We start from the raw sequence: 18,937 nt of genomic DNA, 5'->3' as shown, positions 1-18,937 counted from the left end.
CCAGGTGTTTTGGGGGGGTTTCAGCTTGTTCTGTGAAGTTTTAAGTTCCCTCATTTACAGCCGGCAGTCATGGAGATACAGTTTGGAAACAGGCATTCCCAAATACTGACGAGATTAACAGATAAGTCAATGTCTGATTCTCCTCGCCTCTAAACTCACCTTCATACTTCCTCTTTATTTTCTCTCCATCTCACCAACTCCCCTCCTCCACTGCCCTTCATTTACCCTCCACCGCTCCTCCTCATCCCAGTGTGTGGTAAATCTCATCAGTGAGCTCCAGGAGCAGATGTGCAGGTTTCAGGAGGAGATCAGCACCCGCATCCAGGAGAAACGGGCCCTGGAGGAGAGGGAGGCCCAGCAGGGGGAGCCCGGAGGCGGCCAAGCCCAGGGCGACAGCCCTCAGGTGGGGTCAGCCGGCTCAGACGTGAGCCTGTCCGGCTCTGACGCCCGGATGCACAATGGAGGACAGACTGTACACGTAGGGAGACTTGATGGATGAACTCATCTTCCCCTCCTCCCCCATCATTTCTTCTCTTCCTCTCCTCTCCCTTTTTAACCAGTCCACACACCACCCGGTATTTGGAATCTTCCACACAATCAAACTAACAGTCTCTCTTGTAGTGTGTCTGTGTGTAGTGCAGGAGGTTGGGGTCACGCTCTACTCTGGTTCTTGCAGATATGGAGACTTTTGATTGACTTTCCAAATACTTCCATACACTTGAGGGGTTTTTAAGGTTTTTAAGTAGTGCGGCCCGCAGTTACTATTTGCAGGTACATGTTTGGATCATAGCAAATCAAGAACGTGCCCCTTCCTTTGCCTGACCCCTCAAGCATTTGAAGTATTTGGAAAAAACATATTTCAACCCGATCTGGATTTGTCTTCATAAATTCTTTCAAATTGGGTTTTGGAGCAGGTGTTGTGTTTTATTTGATTTGACGTGGTTTTTTCCTGCATGACACTGGTTCCTCCCTCTACTAACAATGTTTACATCTGTCAGTTTCCTTCCTACACTGACCAGGTGGACGGGTCATGTAACTGTTCCTATAGGAGAAAAGTGTCACGCTATACAAGGTTTCCCTTGCACAATGGCAGTGTGCAGCTGGCAGATGTGCAGCCTGGACAGCTGGTCAGTCCTGCTCCGGGTCCTCAGGTTCATCCTTTGCCCTGGTTGTTGATAACTGCACGCTGTGGTATCTGTTTCAGGAGGATCGTGTTTCCTATATTAACCACTGTACTGTCCAGCCCTGGAGACCTTTATAACTGCACTGAATGAGACCCTGATGTTTGAATACCCTCCCGCTTACGTGTTGGCATGTGTACAGTTCAGTGACGCTGTTGATTCCGACACTTAGCTGCTGTTTATGAACTGTTTACACTGCTGAGTCTGACCTCGACGAAGACGTACGAGGTAAAAGATGTCGTGTTTTGTCTGTTTCCTCGCTGCAGGAGTTGCTACAAGAGGTGAAGCAGCTGAGGAGCAGAGTGGAGGAGCTGGAGGGAGAGAAGGGCCAGTATGAGAGGAAACTAAGAGGCACCAAGGTACATACTCCATAGACCTTACGTCTTTTTGATGAGCCGACCTGAACTGTTTTCATGTATGTACGTGTCGGCCATGTGTTGTGTGTTTTCACAGTGTAGATCACGAAATATCTGTTCACTTTTTGTCAGTGTTGCAGATTCCAGCAGTCTGGACGGAAAAGTGAGCTGGTAATGAAACGCACTGTACATAGCTGTTAAAGAGAAATATAAATAAACACAGCTGCAGGGCTAATGTGGCCCTGTTGTATCAGATCTGTATCGCGGCTACAGATTAATGTAGTGTAACCATATCCAGCAAATTATGTTCTTGAACATGATTCCTCTGGCTCCGGGCTCTCCCCAGAGATCCGTGGAACTGCATGTGTTGTCCAGAATATCTCACACAAAACCACCAGCGCTTTTTCATCGTTTTAAGGAATATTGTGTTATTTTGGGATATCAGCTGCCCGAAGTCTTACTCTCAATTCGGACTTGTCTTAAGCACAGACTGAACTTCTGCATATATCTGCAGTCAGCTAATCGGCTTATTTATTGCCCTACCTGTAGCTAAACTGTGTTAGTTACTGAGCTTTAGACGTGCTGGTAGGTGGAAGTTGGTACCTTTGGACAGAGCCAAGCTAGCCATTCCACTCTGTTTCCAGTCTTTATGCTAAGCTAAGCTAACTGGGTGCTGGCGCTGTCTTATTATTTACAAAAGAATTTGAGAGTAGTATCAAACTTCTCAATAGACTCTTGGTATGTGCGTTTAAAGCTTTTTTTTCCCCCCAAAAAATGTGGCCTCTTCAAGTATCTGACTTTCTGTGCATAAAAAAAACCTGGTTTCCATATTCAGTACAGGATATCAGAGAAACCTTTTGAAGCTATCATCCTGGGAATAATCACTTTCTTGGCGATATCCACGTTGTTATGTAGTGTCGTGAATGTAGAGCGGCTGTATTAAAGGAGAGATCAGCTTAATATTCAAAATAATTCAACAAACGACCGAGTGGCAGTAAGTCATTCATGAGCTGCTCGTACTGGCCTGCAGCTGACACACTCACGGGTGTAGACGTCTCCTTGTGGAATGAGAAGGTGACTAATTAGAGAAACATCTGGGAGGAAATGAGGTGCCACTACGTCATGATACAGATAAGAGAGCACAGCAGTACACTGGGCTTCTGTCATGTGAACCTAATGAACGTCCCTCACCTTAATCTATTTACGACTCAGCATGACACTTCTCATGATTCACTCATTGATTTAACCTCTTTAACTCCTGATTTACTTTTTCAATAATCTTCATCTACAGCACATCTTTTATTGCAGCTGTATGATGCTCACCCTGACATTGTTCTCCATGAGTCAGCCTGGGCAATTTCATATTTTGGAAAACCTGAAGTCTGTATGAAATCAAAATAATGGCTGATGAGACTGAGCATGAGTTGTTGTGGGTTGCACAACATGAATTAATGTGGGTGTCTATATCTTGTGATTTAAATGCATCTCTCTCCTAACACACTGTTTGTTATCGGTTGAAGTGCCATTGCTTTCTGTGCTTACAGTGCTTCCTTCCTCCTCTCCCTCCTCCACTCTGTATCCCCTCTTCTTCTTCTTCTGGTAACCCCTCTCTGCGGCTTGCTCTCTCCACTTTTCTTTCCCGCTCTCCTTTTCTTTCTCCTCATCTCTTTCTCCCCCCTCCCCCCATCATTTCCCTTTTCCTGTGTCTCTGCTCTCTCTAGCTCTCCATCTCTTACTCTCTCCATGTGTGTTACCAGTCGCTCATGACCCAGCTGTCCAGCCTCAAGCTGACTGTGGAGCACACACAGCTGGAGAAGCAGCAGTGGGAGGAGCGCTGGCGCGGCGCACAGGTGCCCCCTCTTCCTCCTCCTCTTCCTCCTCTTCTGCCGCTTGCTTTTTGCTCGTCGTCGCCTCTCCGTGTTTGTTCCTTTCCTCCTATTATTACTAGGTCCTTTTGCTAATTCCCTCTCTGTCTTCCTCCTTATGCATCCCTCTCCCACCTGTGTTATTCACTCCACCCCCCTCTTCTTCATAGCGTCTTGCCTGCTGCTCCTATTGTTCCTCCTTTCCCCGATTCTGCTTGTTTTTCTCTTTGTTTGTCCGACTGAACTTTTTGTTCAAATCGCAGATGTTCAAGTTTGAATGAATGGGAGATGGATAGACAGAAATACATTTAGATGATACATTTTGATTCAGATTTTGTCAGGAACAAGTTGTGTGCAGAAAAAAAGGACAATCCATCCTCCTGCTTCTGACTTCCCCTCCCTGTCTGCCATTTTGTTTGCATGGGTGATGTAAACCGAAGTGAGCGCCACGTGCATGCATCTGTTGTGTGTGGCCATGTGAGTTTGTCTTTAACATCAGCCAGATGAGATAATTATCACTCTCTATTACAAAGTCAACTGAGTGTATAACAGATGTAAGTTCACCTTAACATAGTTTTTTGTTGTAAGAAACTGCTGAAATACATTTCAAACTACCAGAACTACTGTCTCTTTGAATTATTCTGTGCCTCAGCCCACTTCACCGCCACCATTGTGCTTCTATTGTCGGCCTCCAGGCTTCTTTGGCTTATGGGCTTTTATTGTGAGGCAGCTGAAGGAGGTGTTAAGTTTGCATTTATAGCATAGCACTATTGTAAACATGTCTGGACACACACCTGTTTTCTCACACCTGTCGTCTGCAACTGTCGTTCTTCGGTATCTTTGTCTCGGCCAGGCGTGATTCTTTCATCCTCAGCTCGGATCAGGTTTTCCACAAAACGGCAAGCCGGCAAGTGAAATTACAACCTCAGAACGGAATGGATTTATAGATATGTTAACCTGAGGTGCAAGTGCTGAGCTCATAGAGAGGATTTCTGGGTAACTTTTGGCTTCATGTTATGCCTTTACTCGATAGCTGGTTGTAAAAAGGTAATAGGAAGGACATGAAACTTAAAGCTCCAGGCTGGATGCAGACTGCAGACGTTGTTGTACACGTTCAGTGCATTTTCTTCTTTGACTGGACAGTCAGTAGTGAAGAGGAAGACGGCAAAGTAATGGAGAACGAAGGGAGCAGGATCAGCAACAAAGATGCCCTGACGGAATCCAACCAAAACCATTAGCAAATTCTTTGATTGCTCGGTCACGTGGGCTTCAGTGGAAATTATGGGAAATGGAAAAATGTCTTACAAATTGTTCTCAGATGCTGCGGCAAGTGTGACCATGCCATTAGCTGTTAGTCATGAGGCAGGCACGTGAGAATCATCACAACACATTAATGGTGACGTGAACTGATGCTGGACAGAATGCTGTATCTGAGGGACAGTAAATGACTCTCTTTCTATTACACTGACTTTTTGGGCCCAAATACTGCATGCAAGTTGTGCTCCTCAGATCAGCGTCTGCCAGCAGCCAGGCTGATGTCGTCTTCTAGTGATGGTGGGGCGCAGGAATGAAGTTTTGGTTCAAATCTGGCTAATAAAATAACCAATAAGAATAATATTGGTGAACAAATGTTCACAATTTTCACACCTCGTGAATGGAATGCTTAAAGTAGGGAAGATGATTCAAACAAATAAACACATCCGCGTGGTGGTGGAGCTCTGCAGATGGTGGATTTCAGCACAGTTCACAATAGTTGTTTGTCTTTAGATGTGTTTTCTCGCCTTGCTAAGCAGGACTAGTCATGATGTAATGACGTCATTTAATTGTTGATAGACTCAGCATGTGGCTTGTCTTCTCATTGTGTAGCACTGTTTTTCAGAGATGCCCTTGCATTCTCAGCAGCTCAACAATGCCATCTAATATCATTACCCAAGGGGATTTAAAAACAATTCACACCTCATCCCTTGTGACTCTGGCCGCTCTCACATGAGCGCTACGAGGCATGTTAAATGACATACAGAATTTAACAGTTTCCGAGAGGACGCCGCAAGCCCAGTGGCCTTTAGACTTGACCCCCTAACAACCCTAGATATCCGCTGACCTGGAAGACCGACGCAGCTCACAGACTTGTACTCTGCCTTCCTCCACAGGCAGAGATCTCTGAGCTGCAGCAGCTCCTGGCCTCCAAAGACGCTGAGATCGAATGCCTGCAGACCCAGCTGCTGGCCAGAGGCGGCACGGCCAATGACAACGCAGAGAGAGGTACGCACAGCTGCCGGTCTGACCAATCGCACCAGATCCACATCTGCCAGTGTGGATGATGTGCATGTCTGTCAGCTCTGATTACTGTGACATCTAATCAACATGTCTCCCTCTCCTCTGCTCTAATCATGACTTGTTTTTTGACTCTCTGCTGCCTTCTGCTGTAGAGGAGGTGTATGTCAAGCAGCTGATTAACAAATGTAAGGCATGGTGTGCTTTTGTCCTGGTCTAATTTTCAACCAAGCTCCTCTGCCTGCACAGCCACTTGGACTCCAAATTCAGTTTATTCAGTAAAGTGTTGCATAAAGCGTGACTTCAGCCCAAAAACTAAACACATCTGAGACATAAAAACCACAAGCAGTCACTTTAAATGTTTAATCTTAATCGTCTTTTAATCAGGTGTCTGGTGGCAGAGTGTTTGGTTTAAGCTTTGGACCTTAGCCCTGCTTCAGTGTGTGTGTTGGTTATAGTTTCAGTGAACCAAAGTGCAATGAAGACTGTACATCCTTTCAGAGCATCATGGGAAACACATGCTTGATGCTTTACGCTGAGGCTGGGCCGGGAGGTTTAAAATCGTGACTAGTTTTGAAATCATGAGAGAAAGAAATGTTTGCTCTCAATCTCCAAAATATAAAAGCTCTGTGTCTTTCTACATGATAGCATTGAAACGGTCTCTCCAGCTGAGATAACACTGCGTACACACACACACACACACACACACACACACACACACACAGACTGTCGCTGTCCCCCCTTTCCCCTACTATGTGTCCTCTCATCTATTTATTTTTTGTTTCGGTCATATGTTCCCTCTGACTGTGCAGAACACTAGCTTCACCTTAGCTCCCCTTATTTCAATCAGGGCAAACTCCAATCTGAGTGTGTCCTGAGCGAATAAATAATATATAAATGAATAAATGTGTTTTTATTGTCATGTGTGCAATCGAGATGACATCTGTTGGAAGGTGAAGTTATGAGTAGTATTCAGTTAGAAATCCCCCCAGTGGAGCCTAGACACTAGCTGACCTTGGCAGTGGAACGTAGCTGTTCAGAGACTTGCCTGTATACTGTATGTGTTAACAGAGTATAACACCGGATGGCACATGTTAGCTTGTTGTCCCATCGTTGTCCCCGATCCTGAACCCATCACGTCCCCATGCTGGTGCCTTCATGAGTACATAAGACCTATTAATAATATTAAAAGCATAATAAGAAAAACAAGGTAACTGATAAAGGCCATGTTTTCAAACACCAGCTGTGCTTGTTTCTCTTCTAAATGTGTCGTCTCCAGCCATAGCTGAGATAACCTCGATGACATCATCATGATGTAATTAGGGTTATTCTCGCAGACTTGACAAAGCTCCTCCAAAGCCACACAGGGCATTATTCTAACATAGAGATGTATGTGTGAAAGGAGTTCACCTTTGAGAAGTCTGTATTTGAAAGGATACTGAATGACTTACCGAGGCCTGTTTGTGTGTTCATATTGTGTTGCTTGTATAAGCCTCATCACTCTGTATAGATGTAATAATGAGAATCCAGTGGAGAGCTCTTATTTTGTGTTGGTACTGGCATCGCCTGGTCACACAGCACCAGTCGTATCATCATGAAATGCTGCAGTGTTTGTTCCCAGGTGACGGTGTACAGGCAGCCATGCTGTCACTGCTTATTTGTTTTGCTTGTTTATTCGTATTAGCATGGCTGTCATGTCTGTCACCAGCATCGCATCAGGCACCCATCATGCTCTAAATTTACAAGACGTGAGGTTACTGTGAGTCCAAAATAACATTTCAAAGCCTCTTGTTTCTCTGTTAGACCAGGAATACCAGCGGTTGAAGTCGGGGATGGAGTCTTTGTTAGCGTCGAATGACGAGAAGGTAAAATGAAACACTTCTGCTGTAATCAACGTTTTCTTGAATGTTCAGTTTGTTTTGATGAAAAATAAAGAGTCCCATCAATTTACTTGATTCGCAAGAAGCAACGTATTTGTGTCTTGCTGATGACAGGATCGACGTATAGAAGAGCTGACCATTCTGCTGGGCCAGTACAGAAAGATGAGGGATGTCATGGCTGTGTGATATGTGTTTCTACCATCCAGGGAGCAGTGAGGAGGAGCTGAGTGGCAGTTTAAGACTCAGAGCCATCACACACAAAGCACACTCTGACTTCCTCAGGTCAGAGGTAAGACTATGAAGTACATGACCTTTGTTACAACCTCTAAGACTGAGGCAGTAATCACATCTATTAGTATATACACTATATTACCAAAAGTATTCGCTCACCCATTCAAATGATCAGAATCAGGTGTTCTAATCACTTGGCCTGGCCCCAGGTGTATAAATTCAAGCACTCAGGCATGCAGACTGTGAAACAAGACATTTGTGAAAGAATGGGCCGCTCTCAGGAGCTCAGTGAATTCCAGCGTGGAACTGTCATAGGATGCCACTTGTGCAACAAATCCAGTCGTGAAATTTCCTCGCTCCTAAATATTCCACAGTCAACTGTCAGCTCTATTATAACAAAATGGAAGCGTTTGGGAACAACAGCAACTCAGCCACGAAGTGGTAGGCCACGTAAAGTGACGGAGAGGGGTCAGCGGATGCTGAAGCGCATAGTGCAAAGAGGTCGCCGACTTTCTGCACAGTCAATTGCTAGAGAGCTACAAACTTCATGTGACCTTCAGATTAGCCCAAGTACAGTACGCAGAGAGCTTCATGGAATGGGTTTCCATGGCCGAGCAGCTGCAGCCAAGCCACACATCACCAAGTGCAATGCAAGGCGTCGGATGCAATGGTGTAAAGCACGCCGTCACTGGCCTCTAGAGCAGTGGAGACGCGTTCTCTGGAGTGATGAATCACGCTTTTCCATCTGGCAATCTGATGGACGAGTCTGGGTTTGGAGGTTGCCAGGAGAACGGTACATTTCAGATTGCATTGTGCCAACTGTGAAATTTGGTGGAGGAGGAATTATGGTATGGGGTTGTTTTTCAGGAGCTGGGCTTGGCCCCTTAGTTCCAGTGAAAGGAACATTGAATGCTTCAGGATACCAAAACATTTTGGACAATTCCATGCTCCCAACCTTGTGGGAACAGTTTGGAGCGGGCCCCTTCCTCTTCCAACATGACTGTGCACCAGTGCACAAAGCAAGGTCCATAAAGACGTGGATGACAGAGTCTGGTGTGGATGAACTTGACTGGCCTGCACAGAGTCCTGACCTGAACCCGATAGAACACCTTTGGGATGAATTAGAGCGGAGACTGAGAGCCAGGCCTTCTCGACCAACATCAGTGTGTGACCTCACCAATGCGCTTTTGGAAGAATGGTCAAAAATTCCTATAAACACTCTCCTCAACCTTGTGGACAGTCTTCCCAGAAGAGTTGAAGCTGTAATAGCTGCAAAAGGTGGACCGACATCATATTGAATTCTATGAGTTAGGAATGGGATGGCACTTCAGTTCATAGAATGAGTAAAGGCAGGTGAGCGAATACTTTTGGTAATATAGTGTATCTCACAGTATATCCTGTGAAAAAAGAATTCCCCACAAAATAGACATGGATATTTTGCCTGAAGACTGTTTATGAATCTGAAAACAATATTGTGTTTTTGTTTTTTTTTATGTGCTCAGTTGTCCTCAAGAGGGTCTTCTCCGCTCATGTTATCCTCATCTCCTTACCAGAGGGAACTGGATTCTAGGTATGAACACAGAAAATGCACACACACACACACACACACACACACACACACACACACACACACAAAACATCCTATTCATCTTACCCCTTGTGTGCCATTTGTCGCAGCATCCAGAACTCTATGGACACATCACTGATGTTCACCGGGGACACTAGCTTCTTCAATGGGTCGTGGTAAGTAGAAGCTGCCTGTTCAACGTGTAGGTGGTCGTCATGTCTGTTAAGTGACGCAGGAACGATGTGATGGGAGATCTTTCCGTTCTTGTAACTCGGAGGTTTTATTTCCAGGCATCAGCGCCGGTTGCTGTCCAGCAGTCTTGAGGAGTTGCAGAGTGGATCCTTACAAAAGGTTTTTTTAGTTGATATCACCTGTGTGGTTTACTGCGACTGACTGACTCTCAAAATACTACTAATAATAATAATCAAACTAATCTATAAATCTAATCCAACCTGCTACATCTGCTGCTACTTTTTCTTGAATATCTGATTAATACTAACACTGTTCTCTCTTAATGAGCATAATTTTTAACCTGATGTGTGATTTCTAACCTGCTAACTCCTGGTATGTGTGTGTGTGTGTGTGTGTGTGTGTGTGTGTGTGCTCTTTCCTTTCTCTCATGTGTCTGTCTTGGATATAGGCTGTAGTGATCCAGCCAGTTGAAACTGAATCAGACGTAGGGGCAGAGGTACTGATCTGCTGCACGACCTCACACAACCGAACCTTCATCTAACCCCCCCCCACCCCCACATACACACACACGCACGCACGCACGCACGCACACACACACACACACACACACACACACGGACAGGGTCTATTTGATTTGACATCTTTCAATCTTCAATCTTCTCTTCTGTTTGTCACACTTATAATACTTCATTGAATTAAAGATTAATTTGACCCATTCTAGTAATAATATAATACGTAATGTAGTCACTCATTGTTTAAAATAGGAGCCAGAGCATTTCAAGCTGAATATCTATCTGAAATGTAACAAGGTGAGGGCTGACATGTGCAGGCTTACAAATTTCAAATCAAGACAAGTTGTGTGCAGATAAAGTCCCAACTGATCGTCAACTTTTCAAACTGATCGTTGCCACTGAAATGCTGATGCAGTAAAGAGGAGAGTGCGTTGTCTTAGGTAATGCTATGCCTTGTAACTCGTTGCGAGCCTTGTGTTGTACAGTGCAGAGCGTGATGTCATGCCCCAGGTGCCCTCTGACCTCATGTTCCCAGTGTGACGACCAAAAGTTCACCGCTGAGGTTTCCCCTTGAGTAAAAAGAAAAATGTCTCCTCTGTGACCACAGCCTTCCACTCATTCACACACAGATCCTCTGCTCCACGGATATTTATGCTGCGCACACAGGAAATCACACTGTGTTCACACACACACACACACACACACACACACACACACACACACACACACACACACACACACATAAAGGGCCAAGACCCACCTGAAGTGGCTGTCAGTAGTGCTCGCCGTCTCGGCTGCCTCCCAGCTGTTCTTTCTGCTGGCCTTTCTCCTCTCATTCCTGCAAAGCAGCGGTGAGTCTGATGCCTGCTCAGATACTGGCACCGTCGGACATTCACCCTCCAGAGGACACTCTGTTATGTAACAGAGCAAAGGAGCAAAGTCATGAGTCCGCTGTTAACTTATGAAAGATGGCCAGCCTGTGTAGAGATACAATAATAAAAATGAAAGTCAAATCTCAATTACGGAGTTAATGAGTCTCCCTGGAGGATCAGAAGCAAAACAAAACAGTGTGTCAGCTTCGTTAGAATCAAAGTTATCTGTTAAAGAACATTTTACATTTAAATTCAAAAACAAGAATTATGAATTTTTAATACATGTCTCTTAAGTCCAGGATGTAGGCTTCTGTTACCAGACCTCATCACAGATTATGGTCATTTATTGGAGATTTGGTGTTAAGCCCACCAAAACTTCATGCACTCTTTTGTTGATTTTTTTTTTTTTCTCTTGCAGAATCCAGCCATGGAGCTGAGCAAGTACCAGACTCTGCCGGGGAAACGGAGTAAAAAAAGCGAGCTGAACGGCAACAGAGAGGTAGACGGAGAGTATTTATCTCCTGTCCAGCTCTCTCCTGTCATCAGCCACGACCAGGACTACACTCTCAGTGAGTTTCTACTTCATCAGTCGAAATGAGGCGCATGAAGTCTATTTCACTTCTTCTGCAGTTACTTGTTACACAGTGAAGAGATCCCTCTCAGTACTCAAACTGTTTAAACAGTGACAGTGAATGCTGTGGGACACTGGACCTCGTGCAAGAACCGTTAGTGTGAACGCAAATAAATGGCAGGTACAAGTTATTTAAGAGAATTCGTCCCATTCACGAATTTTCCTTTCTCCTCAATGCCCCACTGAGACATCTGTCAACATCATCCCACCTCCACCTGCTTCAGTCAGAGCTGCCGGACCTCTGACACGTCTCTGAATGGCTCGAGCTGAAGGGGCTCGAATCCGACTTTTTGAATTTTAATCGCAGATAAAAGGAATTTGTCTGAGCCCAGTGAATCATAGCAAAAGTCGTGTAGTCTGCACTAGTCCTCAGTCTGACAGCTGCAGCTCAGGGTCTTTATGCTGGTCATCGACTGTAGGCTGTAATATCCTCTCCTCTAACATCCCTGCAGCAGTCGAGTCCACTTAGCTGCCTCTCATATTAGTCACGGACAGCTTTGATGAAGTTAGAACTTTTATGACGGCCCTGATGAGACATTGTTGGCAGCTTATTAATCTTTTAAAGCTGCTCTGGGTCTATACAAGTGCGGTTTGTTCTTTTTTGGCCTGATGATTTCTGACAGCCGGACCTTCAGCTTTGATGTGTGAAATTCTTCTTTTTACTCGTGGTAACTCCTGGGTTTTTGTGAATGAAACCTGCTGTCAAACGGAGCAGAAGAGCCAGCCCTACACTGTTGATGATGTGCAGTTTAGCATATTTAGGACAACTCCGTATTGCTCCAAGAGGTTGGTGTGTCTGCTTTGGGAGACGCCTATGAGCAAACATCAGAGAAACAAGTCAAACAACAGCTGAATAGTTCAGGATATGAATACAAAAATGTTCTTGCAGGAGGTCCGTCGTTTCTGTTATGCTGCTTTAATCACCACAAATGAACTCCCACTCACCTCAGTTGTGAGGAATTGTCTATAAAAGTAAATACCTATGCTTCTGAACAGACCCTTTACTGTGTCAAAATAACATATTCAATAATGTGTAACTGTTGAATAACCCATTTTCAACTAACTCTGCTCCCACTGCTCCCGTCTCTGTGCCCTCTCTCCTCCTCCCTGTCTGCTCTGCTGTCCGATTGCTCTTTTCTCTGTTTGTGTTCATGCCGCAGTTCGCTGCAGGAGCGCCAGTGCTCCGGCTTTAGGTACTGTATGCTCACACAATATTCAGATGTCAACGCCGGTTGAAACACAGCATGAGGAGAATTGAGTCACTGAGTTGATGTTGTTCTTCCGACATACAAAGCTTGCTTATCCCTCGAACAAAACAATCCCTATTCCCCGTCACAGTCAGACCTCAGAGGGGGAGCGGCGTCAGGGTGAGTGACTGTTTTCACCCGGGATCAAACTGCTCCAAAGTCCAGATTATAAGGACTCCCTCATGACTCAAGGAGCTGTCGAAGATAATGCCTGGCTCTCTCGCATCAGCATTCGCCGAAACACACACATCCACACACTTAAAGCTAATGGGCATATAAGCACACAGCCGCCCATGTAGCGGCCTACACAGAGCCAGAGCTTAAAGCAGGAGGGTAATCGGAGGGCGAGGAGTGCAAGCTTAAGGATGTGTGCGGTTCAACTAGCTTAGACATCCAAAGTAAACAAACGAGGATGAAACCTGACATGCCGTTTTGCTCTCACTGCCTCACCCGGCACGCTCTCTCTGACAGCCTGAAGCAGGAGGTCGCTCGGAAAGAGAAAGTCGAGCAGGCGCTCAAAGTAAATAGATGTAGAATAAGAAGAATCAATTATTTGCCCGTCAAAGACATTTACACTTGTAATGAGGTGGCAACAGACTCGGTCTGAGTTTGTTTAAGCAACACTTTGGTTCAACTTCTCAGAGAGAGAGAGAGTTCTGCTTTCAGCCTCTGACCAGGGTTTTGAGGGAGATGTGTCATTTTAAAGGGTAACCCCACATTAATGTGTGTTTAAGAATCAAGCTGGAAAATGTGTGTGGGGTGACGTCGCTCCTCTGTAGGTCATCCTGTCTAACTAGGCTGACAAAGACCCACCTACACTGTCAGTATCTGTGGAAGCAAATATGAGTTTCATGTAAACAAGCAGACCTAATCTTGTCTGAGTTTGTGGCCCAGTCATGCACCTGCCCGAGGCTTGTGGATTTGCCGCTTAGGACACATAACTTGTATGCAGTATTTATTTTGGAGATAAAGAGGGTGTGACTAATGTGCGCTTCTGCTTTCTGTCTGCTTGCTTTCTTCTCACTTCACTAACCTCCCCTGCTTCAGGATCTCCTGGAAAACATGACCTCTATGATGTTGGTGGGTACCGCATGTCAACCCCAGTGTGTAGTGTCATGTTAGCACGCAGCTGAGATCAGTGTAGGCTTCTGAAGTGTGAGTGTACACAAACACAGTGAAGTCAGATAGGCTTCTAGCTGTATAGGTGTGTTGATTCAGAGGACCTCCCTCAGTTTCTGAGTGATTTCCGCCATGTGGTGGAAATTTAAAATATCTTTTAGAAGTAGTTTATTCAAGCTGTTTATATTTCTTCTATGATTGCTTGTTATGGTAACCAGAGCAGGACAACATCCACCTGAGCCATATGATGAAGGTGGCTGGTAAGGTGATAGTTGTCCTGCAGACCCCCCTGACCACTTTCTTTGACTAGCAGGTTCTCCACAAGTCCAGGTCTATATTACCCTGCACAAACCAGCCCCTTTATTTAGAGTTTAAAACTCTTCCCTCAGGCCGTGGATTTCGAGTTCCCTGGTTCAAGTGCGACAGGAGTAAAAACTCCCGTGTTCCCCGTGCAGTAACCCTGCTGAATTTTGCACAGTTTTACACTGTTTGTTTTTGTATTTGCTGTTTTTTTTTTCTTCTGCCCGTAGTACAAATAAAGTTTCCCATCTGGGATAATAAAAGGACTGAACTGAAGTGACCTGATGCATTAAGCTGCTTAAGCTGCATCGGTTGGTTTTCTTTGGACAAAATCAACTAAAAATCACCAAACTGTTCATCACCATGGTGCTGAGTAGATAAAGACAGAATGATAGTTTTTGGCTGAACATTACCTTTAAAATGTTCTCACATCCATCTGACACCGAGCATCAGTAGCATTGGTTTTGAGTCTTGATGTATGTGATTAACTCCCTGCCAGCTCTGTTTTGGTCTCCCCTCACCTCAGAGAACAAAAGGTAGAGCACACAGTGGGTTTATTTGGCTTACTCACCACAAAACCAAACCGAAGACCTAAAACAGCTCCCTGGAACTGAAGAAAAGTGCAGTTTGTTGATAAATCTCTTTGGATTTGTCACAGAAAGTAATAAATATTGACAGTGCAGCTTTAATATTATAGTGGCTTGTATAACAACATGAGACAGAAAAAAAATGTGCTTGAGCTTTGAGCAAACAACAAACAAACAGTTAGCATTGGCTGTGTGTTCGTGCTCCGCGCTAGTCCAGAGGACATTCCCCCTCACAAATGGAATTTGGGTCCCAGATTTCTCCTCACATGACTGAACCGGATTATCAATGATTGTGTTCCAGGGCATTCAGAGAAGGTAGAGGAGAGCGTCCTGTCAGACCAGTCCCCTCTGTCCTCTGGAGTGGACTCTGGACAGCAGTCCCCCGTCTCACCGGAGAACAGGAAGACTCACAGAGGCATTAAGAAGCTCTGGGGGAAGTAAGTTGGACTGTGCAGCACATTACACACAGCCACATTCTCCCTCTCAGTCTTTGGACACTCACGTTAGAGTTTGGGTTTGGTCCCCAGGATCCGTCGCAGCCAGTCAGGTAGTCCTGCCCAGGGTCACACCACCGACCTGGGGGAGTTCAAGAGGGGAGGCTTTAGAGCTACAGCTGGACCGAGACTGGCTCGTTCAGGAAACACACGGTATAAAGATGCAGCTATACTCACACATACTGTGTATCTTCATATTTTAGTTTGACATATCCCACATGTCAGAGGGAAAGACACCAAACCAAATCTAACAGTCTGTTTCAGATCGTTGGCTACATAAGTTTACATGATTCTCTTCATAGCGTCCACTTCAACCAACATTTTTGTCCTCTTTGTATTTAAGATGCATATAATCAATACACATTTTGGGCTGTATTCATTTAAGTAGCAAGAAACACAATCTTAACTTTGATGGACTTTCAGTCTTACTGAAGTTTCACATCTTAACACCATGATTTTTATGTTTTACACCCACGAACTATCAGCTGTAGATGCCTAAATTGTACCGTAGGAAATAATACTATAAAAAAAAAAAATCAATCTTCAATGTTAATCACCTGTCTCTTTCTTCTCACCTTGCCAGAGACTTGAAGGTGCCTTTTTCCAAGTGGAGCACAGAGCAGGTGTGTGACTGGCTCGAGGAAATTGGATTGGGTCAGTACGGCATCCTCGCTCGCCACTGGGTCACCAGCGGTCAGACTCTGCTGTCAGCCAGCCCACAAGACCTAGAGAGGGTACGCACACACAAACACCACACCTACTCCTGAGTCACACGTCACGCTGTCACGGTTTGGCCGACATAATAATTCTTCATTCAGCCCGTCAGATATCTTCCAGTTCTACCTGTCCAATCATTGTTGCTGTCTGCCTGTCTGTTTGGCATTTAGCTACGGTTGTCTCTGCTTTTCAACCTGCTTGTTAGTTTTGCCTTCCACGCTGTCACATTGTCTACCTCAGACACCCCCCCCCCGCACCTGTCTGTTTCTCACAACAGGATCGTGTTAGTTAGATAATTCACTATATTCTCTTTGTTTCTATGTAAGATCATTTGTAAGATTTAAACTAAGTTATTTCTCCTCTGCTGCGTCTCAGGAGCTGGCCGTGAAGAACACGCTCCACAGGAAGAAGCTGCAGTTAGCCATCAAGACGTTCAGCAGCAAGCAGCCTGAGAAGTCTGCAGCGCTCGATTACATCTGGGTCACTCGTATGTACTGAACGCACACTGAAATAAAACTGAACTTCACGCTGAGGATCCGCCACATAAGAACTGTGACATTTTGTGTCCCAAAGGTTGGCTCGATGACATCGGCCTCCCTCAGTACAAAGACCAGTTTAATGATGGAAGAGTGGACGGGCAGATGCTGCAGTACCTCACTGTGGTGAGTGTGTAAGAATGACGTGAGAGTCAAACAGCAGCAAGGTCATGTATGTAGTTGCATTTTCAGAATACAGGAATTTGAGGCGTTTGTTTCACCTCCTTGGGATTCAGATTGACATCCCAGAAAATGCCACGAGGAGTTCAGTCCTCGCTTTCTCTTTTTCCTCCTCACAGTTGTGCTCATCTCTCTGACTCCTCTCCTCCTCAGAACGACTTGTTATTTCTCAAAGTGACCAGCCAGCTCCATCACCTCAGCATCAAATGCGCCATTCATGTTCTCCACGTCAACAAGTTCCACCCTAACTGCCTCAGACGCAGGCCCGGCAATGAGGTCAGTGTGTGTGTGTATGCATGTGTGTGTATGTGTGTGAGATTGTATTGCAGCTTTAGCATCTGGAGTAGCATTCTGTTGGGTTTTTTTAACCGTGTGATGAAAAGTGTAGTAAAAGGTGCGTCATCCGTGTATCTACAGCACAGTGTGTTCCTGTGTGTGTTGCAGAATGAGTTCACTCCCAGTGAGGTGGTGCAGTGGTCCAACCACAGAGTCATGGAGTGGCTGAGATCTGTGGATCTGGCAGAGTACGCACCAAACCTGAGGGGCAGCGGCGTGCATGGAGGGCTAGTAGTGAGTACACGTGACCACACAGTTTATGGTTTAAAACACCACAGAAAGCGTCCTCACTACGTCTCTCCTCTTATAGATTCTGGAGCCTCGGTTTAACTCGGATACACTGGCCATGCTGCTGAACATCCCTCCTCAGAAAACACTGCTGAGACGCCACCTCAACACTAACTTCAACAACCTGGTGGGAACACAAGCTCAGCAGGAGAAGAGGGAGTACACCGAGGCACCGGGGTACACCCCACTGAGCATCACAGCTAAAGTCAAGGTAAGATAATACCGGTAGAGGAGGAAGTTCTCAGAGGCAACAATGCTGCATTAAGAGAACACACACGGCTAACCCGTCCTGTCTTCCTGCGTGTGAGAGAAAGCACCTTAATCCGAGGTGAAACCTTGATGTGTCAGCTCACTTAAAGCTGTGAGCCCTCCAGTGTGTTTAAGCCGGTGCGAGCAGAGTAAACCCCGGCCTGCTCTGATCCTCCTCACATTTTTAAGACGCAGCCATCAGCCGCAGCCTCAGCTGTAAGTCTCCCCGTGCTCTGCTGAAGAAAAATGGAAGAATAATCCACCCGAAAACACAATGCACTCTTTCTGCTGACCCATTTATGACCTTGGACACTCGGATCTAAAATTTCTTGAGCTAATCCGTGAGAACTTAGTATTTATTCAGATGGTTTCCTTGATAAATGTAACTTGGAATGCTACATAGAGTAAACACAGAAATAGATTTATTTTTCGTGTGTGTGGGGGGATTTCCTCCCCAGGCCAGCTAAGTGATATCCTATAGTCCTTTGTGATAATATCAGAGTGCCTTTAGTCAGCGAGAACAAGCTTAGAGGACACATTTCTATAAGCTGCTGTGTGTTGTTGCCTGGTCTCACTTATTTCCCACATGCACTGAATGCAGCAGTTAAGCATGGACAGAAGAAAAGACAGTATACAGAGAACAGAAGACCTCCTTTCACCTAGCAGAGCATGTACCTCATATCTACAGATGGTTAATCTGCATGATTTTGTAGACATATAGAAATATCTCAAACATACACTTGAAATGTATCTATTCATCAACATAGTGCAGATCATCTTTCATACTCTCCCTAAGCTGAAAATTAAATTACTTATCACAACTGTACGGTATCTCACAAAGACAGATAAATCAGATATCTGGTGACTGGTCTGGATCTTTGACTGTCAGACTGTGGCTGTTACAGTTTATGTAGAGTAACTCCTGTGTGTGCGTGTGTGTGTGTGTGTGTGTGTGTGGACTGGAGACATATTGCGTTTTAATATAGGACAAAGGACAACAGTTTCTTACACTTTATAATTTATGACCACACTGTGCTCACCAAAGCTGCATGAACTGTACAACAAGTGCAACACAGCATGTTATACATTTCTAAAACTGTTATAGCAACTATATTACCAGTCGTTAAACAGACAGTGGAGCAACATTAGCATTCATTTTCAGTTTCTGTCTTTAGCTGCTTAAATGCACCACTCAGCTGCTGCAGTAATTACTTGCTAACTTTGTTCAGTTCGGTGTCGAGCAGGTAATGTATTGTTAGTTGTTAGAGCTTTTCAGCTGAAAATAACTCTCTGCTGTGTCTAAAAATGACCATGACAATAGCA

At 45.1% G+C, this 18,937-nt stretch overlaps 1 protein-coding gene across 1 annotated transcript in view; it reads left to right on the top strand.

The window, feature by feature from the left end:
- ppfibp2b (PPFIA binding protein 2b) overlaps positions 1–18,937 on the top strand; it is a 77,081-nt gene that overhangs the window by 56,538 nt on the left and 1,606 nt on the right. The window contains 19 exon segments of the mRNA XM_037106724.1: positions 251–478; positions 1,448–1,540; positions 5,553–5,664; positions 7,480–7,541; positions 7,671–7,759; positions 7,761–7,845; positions 9,290–9,357; positions 9,465–9,530; positions 9,645–9,705; positions 9,995–10,042; positions 11,349–11,499; positions 15,116–15,251; positions 15,342–15,461; positions 15,892–16,042; positions 16,401–16,512; positions 16,599–16,687; positions 16,895–17,017; positions 17,186–17,311; positions 17,388–17,576. Of these exon segments, the coding sequence (XP_036962619.1) occupies positions 251–478; positions 1,448–1,540; positions 5,553–5,664; positions 7,480–7,541; positions 7,671–7,759; positions 7,761–7,845; positions 9,290–9,357; positions 9,465–9,530; positions 9,645–9,705; positions 9,995–10,042; positions 11,349–11,499; positions 15,116–15,251; positions 15,342–15,461; positions 15,892–16,042; positions 16,401–16,512; positions 16,599–16,687; positions 16,895–17,017; positions 17,186–17,311; positions 17,388–17,576 (2,109 nt within the window).

The sequence above is a fragment of the Acanthopagrus latus genome, chromosome 8, assembly GCF_904848185.1.
Source record: "Acanthopagrus latus isolate v.2019 chromosome 8, fAcaLat1.1, whole genome shotgun sequence".
Taxonomy (NCBI): domain Eukaryota; kingdom Metazoa; phylum Chordata; class Actinopteri; order Spariformes; family Sparidae; genus Acanthopagrus; species Acanthopagrus latus.
The sequence above is the reverse complement of the archived record's forward strand: the minus strand, read 5'-3'. Positions and strand labels throughout refer to the sequence as shown.